Here is a 19545-nt window from a genome sequence, read left to right on the forward strand (position 1 = left end):
TCTCTCCCCCGGAACTTTGAGGGAGAGTTTTAGTGTCAGAGAGACTCAGAATCGGATTTGGTACACTGATACCTAGTCTTAGTAAGTAAGCTGTTCTTTGGTTTCGAGACCCTGATAAAGTTAACTGCCAATATTCTGTTTTCTTCACTGTAAAAGCATCCAATTTGATTGTATCTTTGAGTCCTTCCAACTATAAAAATACCATTTTTCCTGAAGCTTTTTCTGTTGTGCAAACGACCATCTTTTTATTAACTGGTGATACAGGAGATAACTATAGCATCTCATGGAATTGGATCACTGGGTGAGGATCAGATTAAATTGAAGAATATCCAGGACTCTGTCCCTGGAACTTGGAAGTCAGGGTTTGAGCTCAGTTGACCTTTTAACTCAGTACATGTAATACACATAATTGTTAATAAAACAAGGCAAAATATTCCATTAATCTAATTTAGAATACTTATCATCTGCCATTTCTAATATTTCCCTTCTTAGAAGAATATAAAAGAATGAATATTAAGGTCAGCTCTCTCTGCCTTTGACTATCGCTATACGTTTTGTTGTCGAAGCTGGATGGGTGTGAGGAGGAAAAAGATGAAAATAAAGAGGATGCTTTTTAAAATGAGTTTTAGGACATGGTTTCATAGTGTAGCGGTTAGCACGTCTGCTTTACATGCAGAGGGTCCTGGGTTCGCGCCCCAGTGGAGTCACGGTCTGTGGTCTACAGACATGCTACCCTGAACAAGCCCGATGTCTGATCTCGGAAGCTAAGTAAGGTCGGGCCTGGTTAGTACTTGGATGGGAGACCACCTAGGAAGACCAGGTGCTGTAGGCATAAGTAATAATAATAAATAAAAAATAATTTTAAAAAAGATAAAATGAGTTTTAAGGAGTTGTCAAGTCAGTGTCAGATATTTTATCAGTTGTGACGTTTTTCTCAATTTTAGTATGAAATTCTTGCGCATTTTAAAATCTATGAGTCTCCTAAATTGGTGGCAGTTTGGTTGTCATTGTGAATTCTTGAACTTGATTTAGTTGTACATATTGTTATTTCAAGTAAGTAATGAACCGTATATTGCGTTTATTTGCTAATTAAAATGCTTTCAAAAATATACTAGGATTCCAAATTGAAATGAGTAGGCTTCGAAACTGAGCAGCAGGGTGTAAGTTTGCTAGTAAATATTTAGCAAATATTTGTTGGAAGAGCGACCAATTTTTTTTTTTTTTTTTTCAAAACAAAAGTTACTTACAAGTAGTTGAAAACTGTATTATGTTTTGCTGCTGAGATAATGTGCAAAAGGATTGCCTATCTCATGTCAGTACTAATATTGGAAGGCAGGAGAAATTACCAAATGTCCCCAAATAGATCAAAGACATTTCAAAGCAACTGGAGGCTATAACATAGCTGATTCATGCACTGTGCTAACCTGTCGTTAAGGCATTGAGTCATAGTTTAATTGGCACTTTTTTCTTTCATGGTCTTAATATAAAATAATCTTGCAGATAATGCTGTGTAGATTCCAGAAATGTGTTTAGGTGACATAAAGAGAATTCATTTCTCTTGTACACTGTCAATTTGCTGAATTTATTGCTCCAACGGATGGCATCAGCTAAAAATATCAAGTTGGTCCATGAAAGATCAGGTTAGACTAATTTATGAAAAATAGAGCCAAAATAGTGAAGTCATAAATGATGACTTCAGATTTTATACGACTTTTAAATTTTTAAATAAAATCACAGATTTGTATTTAACAAAATGAGCTGTGACTTCAGCATTTGCAGACAGACTTTGTTTTGTCCTGTCACCAAACCGGATAGTTGTTTTGTATTCGTGACAGTAGTAGCTGGAATGGAATGGATGGCTGACCCATTCAACCATTCTACAAACCATCTTTCAGCTGACTTCTCTTGAGCTATTCCTAAGCCTGGTTTCCTCCTCTGGTTCATTGATCTAGCTGGTAATCATGTGGCTTTTCTCTTCCATATATGTTTGTCAGCATTTCTTTAGTACTAATGCTACTCCTCATTCCATGAATGTATTCCTTTTTGTGCTGTTTTATAATCATTTCATTAAATTAGGTAGGGCAGGGGAGTGTGCATTTGCATGTAGTAACATTTTAGTCATGGCGATGTTATAAAGCAACTTAAAATGATTTCTTAGTTTTGTTTTGGAGGTTGAATATTTGTATGCTTCAGATTTTGCTTTGGCATTTGCGTGAAACCATGTGATCATTATATTTTGTAATTAGATTTGTTTTCTCAATGCATTGCAGTATTACAGTCACTTGTTAAGATCTAATAATATATAGCTTGTTTGATATATACTCTTAAATTTTTTCTTGAAGCCTAATTTTGCAAATGATTTCAAAGCAATAGCACGTTTGTTTTTAGGCAGTTTTAATTTTGACTTAACCCGATGTTTTTGCATTTCATTTTTACGTAATGAAGTTTAGTTTTAAAGTTCCCTAAATGAAACTTGACCAACACATTCTTTGTGAATGTAGGTACATGACTGATGGGATGTTACTTCGTGAAGCTATGAATGATCCCCTCCTGGAGCGTTATGGTGTAATAATTCTTGACGAGGCTCATGAAAGGACATTGGCTACAGATATTCTCATGGGTGTTCTGAAGGAAGTTGTAAGACAGAGATCAGATTTAAAGGTGAGGTAATTTCTTTTACTCATTTCATAAAATGTGTATATATAAAAAAGAACACATGCTGATCACTCATCAACAATAAAAAATAACTGCAAAAGAAGCAACCAGTGAGCATCTACACTGATTTTTTCCTAGTCTGCTTTGTCTTTGTTTTAGACTTTTAAGTGTACTTCTACTTTTTAGTAATATATTTTTAAGCCAGATCTCTTCAATTTCTAACTCACCCAGTTTTTAAAAATAAGCATGGTATTTTTGTAACCTTCCTGCTCACCCTACACTTTTAAGTACGGGGGCCTCCTTTAAGGATCAAATCTTTGTCCTTGTCCCAATACAAATACACCCATTATAATTGTAATGTCGGAGAGTGGGAATAACTGTGTCCAGAACAGCCCACTCCTCAGAAATGCATTTGCTTAACCTACAGGCTTGTTTTTTTCCTGTTAATACCATTTGTACCCTGGCCAGTGTTACTATGTTGATAAGGGCTTAAAAATGACTAAAATTCTCCTTTTTACATTTTGTGTGTGTGCGAATGCATACACACACACACACACACACACCATTCATTAGAACTTAGACTCATTATATTAGTTTTTATGTTACAAGGGAATTATATACTTGGTAGAAAGTCTGGGTCTTAAAAAAAGTTGGTATCTGGGTATGTTTTTCTTTAAAAAATTATTCTTTTAAAGAATATATTTGAAGAACTATATGAGTATTACCATTATTAAACTTCATGAGCTATTGAAGTTTTAGGGGAGAAACTCAAAAGTAGAAATTAACTCTATAGCAGACTGTTTTTTGGAGGGAGCTTTTTAATGGGTTATAGAATGTATGATTAACATAAAGGCGATTGCAGTCATGCAGCCCTGTACCTGAGCAACCCTTTGTAGCTGTGGCTTTTTAAAAAGGAAACCTGTGTTTATTTTAGGAATTTTTTTCAAAGAAGTCATGCTTATTAAAGGTGAATTAGAAGAAGGGAAAAAGTTTACATCTATGTCACGGGTATTTTTGTTTTTATTTTTAGTTTTTTTGGGGGGGAAAGGGATTTTCTTTCTGTTTTTCCCCATATGAAGGTGGTCTTTTGACAGTCCCTTTATTACTTTGTAACTTTATAAACTTTGGTTTTTATGGTATTATTTCATGAAGATAATATTGTAGTTTATTGGATATCAGGTTTATTTCTAACTTTTTTAAAAAATATAAATAACTTATTGCAGCTCAGTCTCTTCTATATTTGATTTTTTAATCACAATTTATTAGTATTTAATCACAATTTATCAGTTTTAAGCTTCTTATAGCTGATACGCATATAGAACAATAAACATTATTGTACTTGTTTTTTTAAGACAGCATAAGAATCCTTAAAGACAGCTTCAAATAATTTACTGTTTTTTCTTCAGGTTATAGTTATGAGTGCTACCCTAGATGCAGGAAAATTCCAGATTTACTTTGATAACTGTCCTCTGTTGACTATTCCTGGGCGTACACATCCTGTTGAGATCTTTTATACTCCTGAACCAGAGAGAGATTATCTTGAAGCAGCAATTCGAACAGTGATCCAAATCCATATGTGTGAAGAAGAGGAGGGAGATCTTCTGCTTTTCTTAACTGGTCAAGAGGTATTGTCATTATTTGCTTCATTATTTAGCCTTCGGCATATTAATTCTGTTATGCATCAACTTTAAATTTAAGAACTTGGCATATATTTTTATCCCAACATTTAAAGTTTTTTTCAAGCCAATTATATATGAAATACATAAACTTTTTTAACCATGTACTCTAATACCTTTTTATACCATTAGTGTTTATGTTTAAGTTAATTATCTTAAGTGACTATAGAAGTTCAGGAAAAGCTATCTGGATAAAAGTTTTTATAAAGCCTTTTACGAGAGGTTTTCTTAGACCCTGGCATTTGCTCTAATAGGCTTTGTGAATTTTCTAGAATGTGCTTCACAAAATAATATACATATATATCACTTTACAAAACTTGCAGATTGCAATTCAAAGGTAAGATAGGGCCTGAGATTCTGTATTCCTTACAAGCTTCCAAGTAAGGCTGAAGTTTTCAAGGGTTGAGTAGCGAGGTTTAAGAACAGTGCTGTTCCATTAGAACTTTCTTCAATGCTGAAAGTGTTCTTGTCGGTGCTGTTCAATATGGTAGCCACCAACATAAGGCTTTTGAGTATTTGAAACATTGTTGGTGAGGAGGGACTACATTTTAATTTTACAGAATTCTAGTTAATTTAAACATAAGTAGCTACATGTGCTGACCTCCTGTTTTAGTTTTTTTATGGCCCACTAGTTAAGAATTAGTTTTATATTTTTAAAGAGTTATAAATAAAAACAAAGAATATGCAACAAATGGTATGTGGATGCAAAGCCTAAATATTTTGGCCCTTTTCAGTAAAAGATCTGATCCCTGCTCCTGAACATTTTTTTCCTTAGATGTGGTCAGTGGGTTATCTGCCGAGGGGAGGAGAGTTTGTTAAAATAAAGCAGGGTCTTGGTCCTGTTCCAGACTTGCTGAAACAGGTGAAATATAGGAATCTACAACTTCCACAAGTTCTTTGGTCCATTTTTGTATTCCCTTAGGTTTAAAGTTCATTGCTCCCAAGGGATATGGTAGCCAGTCTAAAACCTGGGGGACATTAATGACACCACTCTAAACAGTGTTGTGGGAAATAGCCCTAGTTAGTCCAGAGCCCTAGTTAGTCCAGAGGTCTGTTGTTTGACCACCTGCCTCCACTGGAATGTGAACTTTTATTTGTGTTCAGTTTCTACAGAGATGCTTGGTGTATTATATTTGAGTAAATGTTAACTGCATTTACAGCTATAAATGTTGACTAATTTTTTTTTGTCCATTTCTTCAGTTTTGTTTGTATGATTTATAATTTGTACCTCATTGGCCGTACTTTCTTTTTTGTAGATCAAGATTTTTCAACCTCAACACTGTGTTTTAGGCCAATTAATTCTTTGTTGTGGAGTGCTTTGTGCATTGTATTCACATCTCTGGCCTTTACCCATTAGATGCAATGACACTCTTCCTCAGTTTGACAACCAAAAATGTCTACAAACATTGCTAAATGTGTCCGCTAGGGGGTTCAAAATCTTTCCCAGTAGAGAATTATATTTATTCTTTTGGGAAGTAAGATGTATTGCAAATTTAGTTTTACAGATAAACCTCTCTCCTTATTAGTCTTCCTTTTTATGCATTTTGAATGAACAGGTTTTTATATATTTTGTGTGCAAGAGTACCAAGTGCTTTTCTGATGGAATGTAAACTGAAGTAACCTGTAAATAACACTGTCGTGGTATTTGTTTTGTCTTGTTTTGTGTGGTCTTTATAAAAGTTTCTCATTTCTTCCAAAGCGTATAGCATATTTTCTTAAACAATTATTTATAAGAGTTATTAGAATTCTGTCAATATCAAATGGCCTCATGGGGAGGACCTGAAAGGCTTGTCTGTGCTGTGAGTTAACTTCCTTAGTTGATATTTTGGCAACTATCCTATAGCTGAGGAAAAGAAGGGAGTAGTAAGTAAGACCCATGGTCTTCAGCCATGTGCTAGAGCAGGAGTATATGTCAGTAAAGTGTCACTATAATTGTGAACTGGGTTTATATAGATCCTGTTATGTTTTTAAATTCCCTTTAGGTGGCTGGTCTTAAATTTGAAGATCTTTGGGGAGAAGGTAGCAGATCTAATATATTTCGTTTTCATTGATTTCGTATAGTAGGTAAAGATATGTAAAATAATTATTTCTCAGGTCTCTGACCCTTTGTGTTTTTTTTTGCTTAGTCAGTGAAATGGTAGATTCTGGGAATTTATTACTCATGTCTTCATAAATTTGAATAGCATCCATAAAATTTATTGTGAAATTTTTAAATGATTTTTAAGACCATATTACCATTTTGACCACTTTAACAATGGTGCTTCTATAGTTATCTGACAATTTGAGAGAGACCAGTTTTAATTGGTGAAAAGTTGGGAAAGATTTGAATTCTAGAATGTTTTTTATGTTTTTTTTTATGTTGATGCTTAAAATCTGGACTTAAGTACTTAAGGGAGCTACAACTACTGAATTAGATAAGAATGGTTGTAATTTAAATATCAATCGTAAATGCATACTTGGAGATATTAAAACCATTCTTTAAACAACACATTCTTTTATCTTTAATTCTTTCCCAGTAAAATGTCTTTTCCACACATAGCGAGTTCAGCCTCTTCAAATGAGTAGGGTCCACTGTAATTTACTAACATAATACTTTTGGAACTGAAAGTCTAATCAAATCAGAAACTCTTGAACTTCTGTCTGAATTCTCAGTGTTGCTCATGACTTAGCAGCAGATGGTTGCTTTTTGCTGATGACTGTCAATGACTTTTGTGGTCTTCTGAACTGGCAATGAGGACTTTAAAGTGGTGTTTATAGATGTCTTTATATGCCGTGAAGTAGTGATTTCATTTTTGCTCCATGTATGCTTAGCAGATTGGATAGTCTAGTCTCAAGTAAAGTTGAAATTATCTTCTTGTTAAAATTCTAGAATCTGCAAATGTACAACTTGGAGCACTTAATTTTCTAATGTTATATATGAAATGTAGGTGTTTGATGCCTTCTAATTTATTTTCCAGTCAAATATACGATTAAATTAACAAAATTGCAAGTGTTCTGAATATTGGCTGCTGGGTTTTTTGTTGTTGTTGTTTGTTTTTGTTTGTTTTTTGTTTTTTGTTTTTTCATTTTTTCTTTTAGGAAAAAAAATCTAATTTTGTATTTGCATACCAGCAGGGGGCATTCTAATCTAGATACAGCATTTAAAAGCAATTTTTTTCATTTGTTATATTTTTTTTTCAGTGAATTAACATTTTTTTTCATTTTCTTTTAGAAACTTTAGGTCTCAAAGAGAACTATTAATGTGGCATTTTTAATAGTAATTTTCTATATCACAATTTTCAAGACCTTATCTGTTATTTAAGAAAAATAGTATGTTTAGAATAGATGACCAAAAAAAAATTTTTCTTCTTAAGCATCCAAGAACTTTGTGTTTTTTAACATGAAAAAAAAAGTTCCACTTCGATTTAAAATCATTTAGAGTCAAGGAACATTATCCTAGTTTAATAAAAATATGGAATAAATTTATCTGATAATTTTTTTCCTTTTATAGAAAAAATATTCTGTCTTTCAAATGAATGATAATTTCTTGATAAGGATAGCTTCTGATTGAGTCTTTCATTGGACAGGCTGCGAAATCAGTCGTTTAACATACTTCTGAGTTTAACTGAATTAATGCTTCAGTGAAATTTAACATATATCTCCCTCCTGATTTTTAAGTCATTTTGCCAACCCCTACAGCCTCCACCTACCTCTGTGTTTCACAGTCTTGAGTATTCATTATGTCCTTTCTTTAAACCTGGGTTTGTATGCATATGTATTGAAATAGTTTTCTGTGGTAAGGGAATTTTTGAAGATGTTCTCAAGTATTTGGGTCAGTCTAGTTCTTAAATATGTTGATATACTGTAAAGGTGTTTGTTCTCATTAGGAACGGTGAAGCAAATCTTCCATATAATTGTATTAGTGATAACATGACATTAAAGCCTAATTGGCTTTTTTAAAAATCTGGCACATCAATTTCTTTTAGATTGTGAAAATCGAAAAGGTTATGACTGCAGTTAAATATTCCTGGGTGAGAAATTTCAATTTTAGTACAATTTGTTGAGAATTTATTAGGACATCCGACGTTAAGAAAAGGAGTACGGAATGAACGCCCATAAGGCAGTTGTATGTTTATTTGGCTAGAGAAATCAGTTTCTTGGATTATTTGGAAATCCCAATGAAATTTGCTAAATTAGTTTTGATTACTAAATTGAAAATAATGCTTCGTAGAACTAGGATTATGATGAGTACTTAAAATGTTTCAGTGTGTATTTCTTTTGTTTTCAGACTCAAACTTTTATTTTGTAGGAAATTGATGAAGCCTGTAAGAGAATAAAACGTGAGGTTGATGATTTAGGCCCTGAAGTTGGTGACATTAAAATCATTCCATTGTACTCTACACTCCCACCTCAGCAGCAGCAGCGCATATTTGAACCTCCGCCTCCAAAAAAACAGAATGGAGCAATTGGAAGAAAGGTAGCGTAGAAACTTTCTCTGTAAACATTTTGTATATATCGTGAGAATTTTCTGTGAGGTATCAAACTATATTGAATTATGGAGGACTAAGTTATGGGTGATTTTGAACTGGATTGTACACAACAAAATAATCTACATTTTAAAAGTTTTAAAAAATGTATTTAGATGGAGTTTATATATTTTGACCTTAGAGAAAAAGCAGGTACTGCTTTTTCCACCCTTCAAGAAGTTCCTTGGTAAATGGAAGGTTGGGTAGGGTAATTTAAGACGGAGAAGAGAGCAAAGTGCTGTCTTCACCCCATTAAATCACTTGACAAAAACTAAGCACTTTTTTCTTTAGTGCCTTGGCTTCTGCCTAGAATTTTCTTCAAGATCTAACCAAGTGTCATCTATAGGTATGAAATGTTTTCTGCACAGCTCTCTAAAGTAGCACTGTTAGCAGATTATATTGCGTAAGTATGTGAGTTTCCCGAGGGCAGGAACTAGATCTTTTTGGTGTACATGTGTGCTTGGCACAAGAAGGGAGCAAGGCATTTCTAGCCCTGTTTCTGGGCACTTTGTTGGGATGGGATGGAGATCATCATTCCAGTTTGAAACTGTGCAGCTATGTTTTTATTTTTTTTAAAAGATAGGGGTTCTAATAGATTCTTTGAAAAATAAGATTGCGTTGTTTGAAAAGGATCGAAAACGATGACGAAGATGACGTTGACATTTTTTAAGCTCGGCCATTGATTAAGTTATAGCTGTATGTGAATTTTAGTAAACGTCTTAATCTCTAGTTTTAAAGTTCCCATTTTTTTTGAGATGGGTATAATTCATTACCTTCATCACCTTGGGAGATGATTGTTAAGGATTAAGCTCGGTGTATACAGGTACTAACATACCTAGAACAAACTAGCCCCTTATAGTATCCATTATAAATTTTAAGTTTATATGTTTAGAAAGAAGTCTTAACCTGAAATGTTACTCATTTGTGATGTACTTGTCAAATTTGGAATCTATCGTTTTTCTTATTTCTGTGTATCTTTTTTATCATATTTTTAATGATTTGAAAAAACAAAGATATATCTATATCATGGCTAATTAATTTTTTACATGGCTGTGTAAAAGTTAAATGAACCAGAAATATTTTTCAGATTGAAAAAATTTACTGAATGAATATGCAACACCAGCCTATTGGAATATAAATTCACAGGCAATAGGGAAAAAGTCAGTTTTTGAATTTTTCATAGATCAGCAAGAGTAGTGAAAGCCTTAAAAAATAGTTTGATCCTAGCTTCATTTTGTTGAACTTTCCAGTTACTGTCATGGCATTGTCTCTAGAACAATTAAAAACATTTTTCTCTTACTTTATTTCACTCTGAACTTTGGGGAAAACTTTGTTTTAAGGGATACATTGAGTATTCAGTTTTGAAGTTCATTTGTTGACTGAAAAGTACTAATTCTTTCTGAAGTTTTAGCTTGATTCTGTAGCTAGATGTATATAAAATAGCAATTTCTTAAACATTTCTATAGTAAAGAGGCGTTAATGCATCCTCCAGGCAGAGGATTTGTCTTGAAAACATGTACATATATATCTGCATTTGTTTTTATTTTAAAATGGTGTTTTTATCATTGAGTAAAATTGGCATATTGTAAGATTTATTATGTCTCCATGTGGTTCTCTTCTATTTTAAGTTACGTTGAGCTTTATGAACCCACACTTATTAAAACTTATTTTACATGTGAGCCCTTCTTTGCTCTGTTTATTTAGGTGCCAATTCAATACATGATAATTTCGTAGAATCTACAGCTTAAACCCGTGGAGCCGAATTAGTTTTTTTTTTTAACTTGCTTTTTGTGTTCTTGTAAATCCTAAAGATTTTGAGGAATAATCTTCACTGTAAAGAATGATTCTTCAGCAGCTCATTATAATATAGATGATGGGGGATCATTGGAATCCCCATTCTTGGGTTTACCATGGCTTTTAATTCTGAATCAGAACTAAGGGTCACAGTACCCCTTCATTATCCATTAATGGTGCATCATTCAGCTAAAACTACAGGACTTCTTGCTAGGAAATCATGTTACCTCTTGACATTAGTCAGCTTCATCTTAGAGATTGAGAAGAGCACTGTCATAGACTCCCTGGATATTCCAGAGAGAGGGATGACTTCCCTTGGCATTTGATACATCATTCTTATTTCAAGGAAAAACACTTTGAAGTCAGTGTTTAAAGTAAAATGAAAATTTTTTATAGAAGGCTGGTTCATAGAGGAGGATTTGTTCATCAGCTCATATTTTTTTTTTCGCTGGATAGCGAAGCTGCTTGGAAGGAGGTAGGAGTGCCAGTTGAAAACCTAGGCTAGCTAAAATGTGCTGGCCAAGCACTGACTGGCAGGCAGGTGAGCAGGTGACCATCAGCCCCAAGGCCTGCCTGGCCCAGATTGAAAGAAAAAAGGGGTTGGTGGGATTGTGGGGAAGGAAGAAGGGTAAGAAGGAAAGTGAGCAGATAGCAGAACAGGAAAAATAGGCATTCAGTTGCTGTTTTCCCTGTTCTTGTTAACAGATGTCACAACCAATAATATCCTGTCCACCTTATAAAACAAAGGACTAGAGGCCAAGGCGATCCTTTGTCATGAATTTATTAAACATTACTGTGCCAGTTATTGGAATGGGGTGTTTATTCAAGAATGTTAATTGTTGCTGATTGACATTTCACAATTAATTTAAAATTATATTGGAACATTTAGGGATTTACTTTTTGCCTCCAGTTTTGAAAAACAAAATCAGTCTGATTCATTTTTTGTTAAATTGTTTATGTATTTTGTTCTAGTACACGGATAATAGCTGGTATAGAGTAGAATATAATTAGTATTGAAAGGTTTGGAACAAAGAGAATATTTATAGTAGTCTTGAAAAGTCCCAACAAAATAATCGTAATTCTGTATTACTTCATATTTGATGGATACTTTTTTTGTTATTCCTCACTGTATTAATTTTTACAAAATAGAGTTTACAATTTGTGCTGAAACTAATAAAGCTTTTTGGTATTAAATTTTTAAATGTAGCCTGTAAAGATTTATGGTCATTTGGGGACTTAGCATTCTTTTAAAAAGTTACTTATTTCCTTTTAGGTCAATTTTTAACGTAGCACTAATGGTGAACTATTTCACATTTTTAATAATCACCTGATTCTCAAATGCCATACATGTATTTGTGAGGAGTAGATATTTTTACCAGTTATGATAATTCTTGATGTTTATTCAAGTATTCGACTATAAGCTACAGCATTTTTGTACATGCTTTAAAGTTTACTCGACGATCAATTCTATGTATCTTTTGACTAAGACTAATAATTGCTGTGTTATAAGTTTGCTGTTATTAAAATCTAGCAACTGTTCTTTGATTTTATTTAGTTTTTATTAATTTTGTCCGTACAAATAGCTGATTTTTATGTAGTTTATGTTATAGTTTACTAATTAACATAGCTCAGAGCATACATTGCTCAATAGAAAGCAGAAATGGCCCTTGTGGAAATGGTTCTGTAGTTTTAAAGAGAGCCTTAATGATCCACTGTCTGAAGATAACTTAGTGTGGTACTGCAAGGATGTTTATAAACAAGTTAATATTGATACTGAATTGGAGACTCCCTCAGAGTTTCTTGGGAGCTAAAAATCCAAACTAGTTTAACCTAAATGCATTATCGTGTCCAAATAGAATTCAGATAGAGCAACTCATGTATGCTAAGTTCTACTACTTTGAAGTGGAATTTTTGAAATAAAAGTAGATTCTAGTAGAAAGCATAGTATAGAGGGGGAAGGGAATAAATCTAGAGGAAAGTTTACTCTTAGCAAACTTAATATATAAAAAAGATAAAATTGGCAAGAATATCAAACTTTTTGCCATGGGGTTTATCATATATTTAGGGTTATTTACCTGAAATAGTTACTTGGTCAATGAGGCCTGAACACTTAATGCTCAGTTAGAATCTAGAAAGTTTGTACCATTTACATATATATATAGATATATATATATTCCAATTCGTCCCTTGACAAATGCAGGATCACTTTGTGTTCTGACCAGTTCCTTATTAGGTCGATCATGTGCTGCTTACATCTAGAACACACTTAGGACTTGCCTCTCCCCACTGCTAAGATTTCAAGGCAATGTAGTAACTTTTATCATCTCATTTATTTGTCTCTTCTTTTGCATTATGTATGTGTGTATGTTTAATTTAGTCTTAGCTAGTAGTATTTCTCTGGCTCTAGTGGTAGAGTCATTAGAAGAAATACCCTTAAGGTCATAAAATATGTTGCATAACTTTTCCTCCTTGTCCCAAAACTTACTCTCGTGGTTTCAGAACCCTGCCCCTTTTCTCGTGGTGATAGACACTTTAGTAATTTTTAAATCAGTACAGTAGATAGGTTCTACTCAAAAAATTTTTTATTACCATAAAACTTTTTAACCATTTACTTTTAGTCTTTGGAAAAAGCCCAAAGCACACTTCTCTAAGGTTGTTTTTAACACTTGTATTTTGAAATTTAAGTTTCAGATGCAGAATACTCAGTAATGACATGGGCTTGCCAAGTTGGCATGATCACCTGATTCTTAAACTGAACGCTTGTAGAATCACACATCCTCACCTTACAAGTATTTAATAATTTGTCACACAAAGAAAACACGTGCACACCAAATAAAATTATTCTGTGGAGAGAAATTATTTTAAAATAACTGAAGAGTTGATCACATCAAGAAATTCTTAATCACATTGACTGTATTCTGTTCTAGAAGAATTATGTATAATGTATCTTTTTCCAAATAACTTTTTTAAAAAATAATTTTTTTTACTGTCCTAAAGATCTGTCCAGAACTATTAACAGTTTTCATCCCACAATTCCAGAAAACCAGACCTTGTATAATCACAAGCATGTAGTAGTCTCCGTATAATTTGTAATTCCACATTCGATATCTTTTTTTTTTTTACAATCTCGTTTTAGCTAGACTAATAAGAGTTATAAAAGAAAATGGAAGCTTGGTGATGTTAAAATTTTTCCACTTTTACTTAGCTACTTAGGTTTGATTATTGGCTGTGCTACTACTCCTAAATCCATTGCTTCTACAACACACTTTCTGTAAGAATATTAAACTCAGGTTATGTTTCTTTAAATTCATCCATCAACTTGATATGCCTTATTTATGTTTGCTTCGGTTCTGTTTATTGACCGTGTCATCTAAATGTTCTAAAAAATGTATTTCAGTAACATCAAACCACCTCTGATTTCTTAGCTGTTTTCTAATTAGCAGTCTTCAACTGAACAATGCAAAAAGGAAGCATTTTGTTTCTAGACATGTAAATGATTCTAAGGTAATATCTTGCTAGTGATTTTCCAGGGTGTTTTTAAATCTCCACGATTTCCTGTTACTATGAGTTCTTTTCGTTTCTTACACGTGCCTTTGGGCATTGCCTATATGTTCTTGTTTAAGCTGAGTAGTCTGTCTGCTAGCGTTTGTCCCTGCTCTTATGAATAGATCCCATTTACTTCAGTACCTCTCCTAAATGCCATTTTCTCAGGAAGGTTTTCTTGTCTTTGCTGTGGAAATAAATCCATTTTAAATCTCACAGGGAATCTTTGGTGTCATTTATACTTTTTCTCCATGTCTAATCTTCCTTTACAAACTGTAAAAGCTATAAGAGTAGACTCTGTATCTGACTTATCTTCTGTGTCAACTGCTTGCATATACAGTTATCTCCTCCTTAATGGCAGTAATCTTTTCCTGAAAATCAGGTGTTCTGAGTAAAAACACTAATGAGGATCTCATTTTCCCATTATTTAAAAAGGGAAATACGTGACATGCTATTCTCAAAACCCTAACCAGTTTCCTAAAACATCTCAAATATAGTAAAACACTCACATAAAAAAGCAAGGTATCATTAACATGTAACTGATTCTTAATAATTGCTTTGTATGCAGCGACATATTACATGTCATCTCTTTTGAGATTGTATACTTTCTAAAACATATATTGATTCTCATGATCTGCCAGTTCTTGGATTATAACTTGAGGTTTTCCCCCCTACGTACCATTTTGTTTAAAATGCTGAGTTGTGTTTTGGTGATACACAATTTTCTCATGTAAATATTGCCTGAAAGTACTGAAAGATGTATATGTTGTGTGCAGTTTGGATATTAACCAAGAAGTGTTCAGTCAAGGAGACATTCTATAAGCTCATGTTGCTTTATTGATATTTTTCTTTTGATGTTATCCGTCTGTGTGAACAATCAAAACATAATGTGGTTGAGTGATAACCTGAAGTAATAACCTTTGTTGAAAAAGGAAGTTATTAAGATGAGGTAAATAAAATTTCGAATTCTTAAAATATTAGTATTTTTTTATAGCATTGGCCATTGAAGAGCAAACCTTATTTCTAGTGTATTTACTGTATTGAAATTTGATGTTAGTGAAAGTTAATGGCTAATCTTACTGCCATTTGAATTATACTTGTAATATAATTTATATACTGTTTATTTCTAAACAGGTAGTTGTGTCAACTAACATTGCAGAGACATCTTTGACAATAGATGGTGTGGTATTTGTGATTGATCCTGGATTTGCGAAACAAAAGGTACATATTTTAGCATGGTAGTCACATGGTTTATAAATTAGTGTTAGCATAACAGTACTTAACTGCCTACTCATTTAATGGCTGAAGTTAACTTTTTAGAAGTATTTTTCTTTTGTTTTCAGACTTCTGCAATATGATCTGTCTGTGTTCTAACTGGCTCTCACATATTAAGCCCATGTTTAATGTTTAATCTTAGGCTTTTTTTCTTTTAAGGTTTTATTTTTTTTTAAGGTTGCATTTTCTCTGTTTCTGTATAATAACGGTGTATGTTTTGGTTTGTATGTTATATTTAAGGAATAAAAGGGTAATAATAAGAATAGAGGGTTATCATCCTTGCAGATCAGTTATTCACCTAGAGTTCCTGGTATATGCCAGTTATAGTATTTGAAAAAAGGTCTGTTAACCTCTAGTTTAATAGTACTGAATAGCAAGCACTTGTTAAATAAAGTGACTACTGAATAAAGACTGTGTTTTATTATTTAAAAAATCTTTGCTTACATTTGATTATATTTTATAGGCGTAATTGGGAGAATTCATTATACATAGTATTTATGCTTTTGATGATCCTTTTAAACTGAAAGCATGTAACTGACTTCTCTGGGCCAATTTTAAAATATTTTTCTTGATGCCCCCACTCTGGATATCAGGTGTTGGAATTGGCAGGTTCTTTGCAGGCAGAAGCCTTTAGCACTATCCACTATTTAAAAGCAAGGTAAAACTGGTAGAAGAACTGAAATTATTTTAAATTAGGAAGAGTAAAGGTGATCAGCGTGTTAGATAAGAGCTTTTTCATGTTAGCTTGAGTCTGTCAGAATTATGGAGTCAGAATTTCTGAAAGAAGGTTAAAGCATAAGGGTGACAGATTCTCTGTGGCAACGTGATTTGTGATAGTCATCAATGCATTAATTTGGGAATTAGCTGTGGGCTTTGGGTACTTCCGTTAGATCACAGTTTTGTGTTTAATTGAAGAAGAATCATTCTTCTGTTATTTCCATTCTAATAGGTGTACAATCCTCGAATCAGAGTTGAGTCCCTTTTGGTGACAGCAATTAGTAAAGCCTCAGCTCAACAAAGGGCTGGTCGAGCTGGACGTACCAGACCTGGGAAATGCTTCAGACTTTACACAGAGAAAGCTTATAAAACAGAAATGCAGGTATGAGGTTTCACTCTGTTCTTCCTATGTGTTTAGGAGGTTTAAGTTGAATTTGTTATTAGAAGAAAATTCCTTCATTTACTTCATTTTACCTTTTGGCAACTTAAGCTCTTTGTTTTTTTCTGAGGGTTGTTGTTGTTGTTGTTGTTGTTGTGGGTTTTGGGTTTTTTTTTTTTTTTTTTTTTGTAATCTACCAGTACAACTCTTGTCACAGTCTGAAGTTGAGCTGGACAGCAGCAGTGACACTTTGAGCTCTATAAAGATAGTTCACAGAAAGTGACTTCTTTCAAGTCTATTCCAAAAATATTTTTCTCATCTGATTCAGTGGTGTAGAAGTAATGCCAAAGTAAATAAATAGCTAAGGAGGCAGAGAACAGATATGTTTTGCTTTCTGGAGCAAAAGGATTAAAGAATATTCAACAGAACAAACATTTTTGTTTTTTGCTAGGATAACACCTATCCTGAGATTTTGCGTTCTAATTTAGGATCAGTTGTGTTACAGTTGAAGAAACTTGGTATTGATGATTTGGTGCATTTTGATTTTATGGATCCACCAGGTATGAATTCTCGACATATTTTATCAAACCTTTTAACCAAAATTGACTCTCTTTCTCTGTCCTATCTAGTATATATATGTTAAAAACACGTTACCTTTTTCTTCCAGTAAGCATCAAGATAAGTCCTATGAATTAGCATTAAAACTATAAGGGTGACAATTATATGAGCAAATTTTTCTTTCCTTTAGAATAATTAAATTATTCTAGGAATTATTGAGTGGGCATGGAATGTGAGAAATTTTCCAATTTTTTTAGAAAAATATTTTGAAAAACATTGTTGAATTAACAATTACTTAGGAAGATGACAATTTTAACTAATATGCAGGAAAATTTTGCAATTCATATGATTCATTGTTTGCTAGATCTCTGTAATAGAGTTTGATGACAGTTTGAGTTTTTAGTTTGGCCCACTGTAGAATGAAAAATGAGATAGCTTATAAATAGTTTCTACTTTCTCACATTTTTGCTTGCTGAAGGCAGTTTGTCTAATAGATTGCCTTTTCCCCCTAGCTCCTGAAACTCTGATGAGAGCTCTAGAACTTTTGAATTATCTGGCTGCTTTAAATGATGATGGAGATCTGACTGAATTGGGATCCATGATGGCAGAGTTTCCTCTAGATCCACAGCTCGCTAAAATGGTTATTGCAAGTTGTGACTACAACTGTTCTAATGAGGTCCTATCTATTACTGCTATGTTGTCAGGTAATAGAGGGAAAGGAACTAAAAAAAACCCAGCTCTTCAAAGTTTGGGTGGACTTCACTTTTGGTTTTCTTTTTTAATATTTAGCATGATAGTGCATTTTATAGGTGGTTTTGAGAAACTCATTTTGTTTCCTAAATATCTTGTAAATAGCTTCATAACGACATAGTATTTAGAAAAATAAAGTAAGTCATCGTACACAAAATATAGTAAAAACATTGGCTCTCTCGAGTGCAAATAAAAATTTCAGTAAGAAATAAGTCTGAGCAACATTGTTAACTGAGTTCTTTAGTAGGCCCTTCGGTTTTGCAGTTTATTACTGACAGTACCAGAAGAACTTTGTTCTAGTACTTGGCACTATTTAAGTGAGCCTGAGAGACACCCAAACTATTATTTAAAGTAAGCTTTTCCTACCTATATAAATATATATTCCAATGGCAGTCAAACATTAATTTCAAGCTTAGTATTAAATAAATAGAACTACTAATGTATAATTTCAGGCTTCAAATCTAATCTGATGATAATTTTTTTAAAATAGAAGAAAGACATTTGATAAAAAATCCATACCTAATAGATAAAATTGCTAATTTTGAAAACTGGAACATTAAGCTGAACAAGTAGTGCTGTTTTAGTAGCCGTAAAGCTTAATCCACAATGAATGGTAACTTGAAAATTACGTTTTCCAAAAATAAATGTTGTTAACATACAAACGTACACCAATTCTTCTAGCTGAACCTAGAGTTTTTATTGACCATCGAAGTACTCTATAATTACTAGTTTTAGTACTGGGGAGAATTGATTTCCAGTTGTAGAGTGGTTTATTGGTCTTAATTATAATGTAATGCCTCAAATAATTCAAAATCTTAAATGGAATTAGAGAATAAATTGAAAAGTTTCTAAATATAAAAATTTTGGCCTAGTTTAGATGTTTGGTATATTTTAATGGTGTGAATTTTTTCTTTAAGAACTAGCTAAAATGTTTTTTGCAGAGTTATGACTGATCAGACTCAGAGCAGATGGGCAGGGCAGTGTATCGAATTATTTTAATTAAATTGTAGTCTCACTTGCGGAGGTGGTGGTAGGTTGTTGTCTGCCTTTCTTACATGTTATTTGTTAGATTTCCCAGTCGTGCTTACCCCAAGATTGTAGTTTTTAGAGAAAGTATAGGGCAGGAGTTTAACAGATTGTGTATTTATCTGCCTAGTTTTTTATTTTTCAAAGTTCTCTTATCAGGCATATTGTATAATTACTATTGTTTGAGTTTAGAACGTTAGTCCCTTTAAAATTGGTCATGGTGATGCAGTTGAAATCTTCCAGCTACATGTCTCATTTGTAATAGGAGTTCTGCCAAACATAGGGTGTACTGGTCATTATCTTTAGCACATCAAGAGAGTGAACATTTACATGAAGCAGTTATTAAGCATGACATTTGTAGTGGAAAATGTTGAAGGGTGAGGAAGAAGTCATGGAACAAAAAGGTTATTGAGCTTGTAATGCTTTGTTTTCCATTTAAATAGTTTCTGAAGTTTTCAGGTCCTGATAAATAGTGCAAATCAGGGGCCTTACGGAGTACTACTTATTCCCACTAATCACTGTTAGCTAGTTCACATTAACTTTCACAGCTATGAGAGGTTTCTGTACTTGTATGAATTACTTGCTTCAATTACATTAAGCAAGACTTTTAATATTTACTGTGATCATGTGTCATTGTTTCTCTTTGGCTTCTTTGGCATCTTTAAAG

At 33.1% G+C, this 19545-nt stretch overlaps 1 protein-coding gene and 1 pseudogene across 2 annotated transcripts in view; both read left to right on the top strand.

The window, feature by feature from the left end:
- DHX15 (DEAH-box helicase 15) overlaps positions 1-19545 on the top strand; it is a 51078-nt gene that overhangs the window by 22084 nt on the left and 9449 nt on the right. The window contains exons 4-10 of one of the 2 annotated variants that reach the window (XM_006918956.3): positions 2502-2661; positions 4062-4280; positions 8620-8787; positions 15308-15394; positions 16398-16547; positions 16996-17104; positions 17615-17806. In XM_006918956.3, the coding sequence (XP_006919018.1) occupies positions 2502-2661; positions 4062-4280; positions 8620-8787; positions 15308-15394; positions 16398-16547; positions 16996-17104; positions 17615-17806 (1085 nt within the window). The remainder of the gene's footprint in view (positions 1-2501; positions 2662-4061; positions 4281-8619; positions 8788-15307; positions 15395-16397; positions 16548-16995; positions 17105-17614; positions 17807-19545) is intronic. The other variant, XM_025051701.1, reaches the window with a different exon arrangement.
- LOC112485687 lies at positions 717-832 on the top strand (annotated as a pseudogene).

Source organism: Pteropus alecto, unplaced genomic scaffold, assembly GCF_000325575.1.
Source record: "Pteropus alecto unplaced genomic scaffold, ASM32557v1 scaffold5, whole genome shotgun sequence".
Lineage (NCBI taxonomy): Eukaryota > Metazoa > Chordata > Mammalia > Chiroptera > Pteropodidae > Pteropus > Pteropus alecto.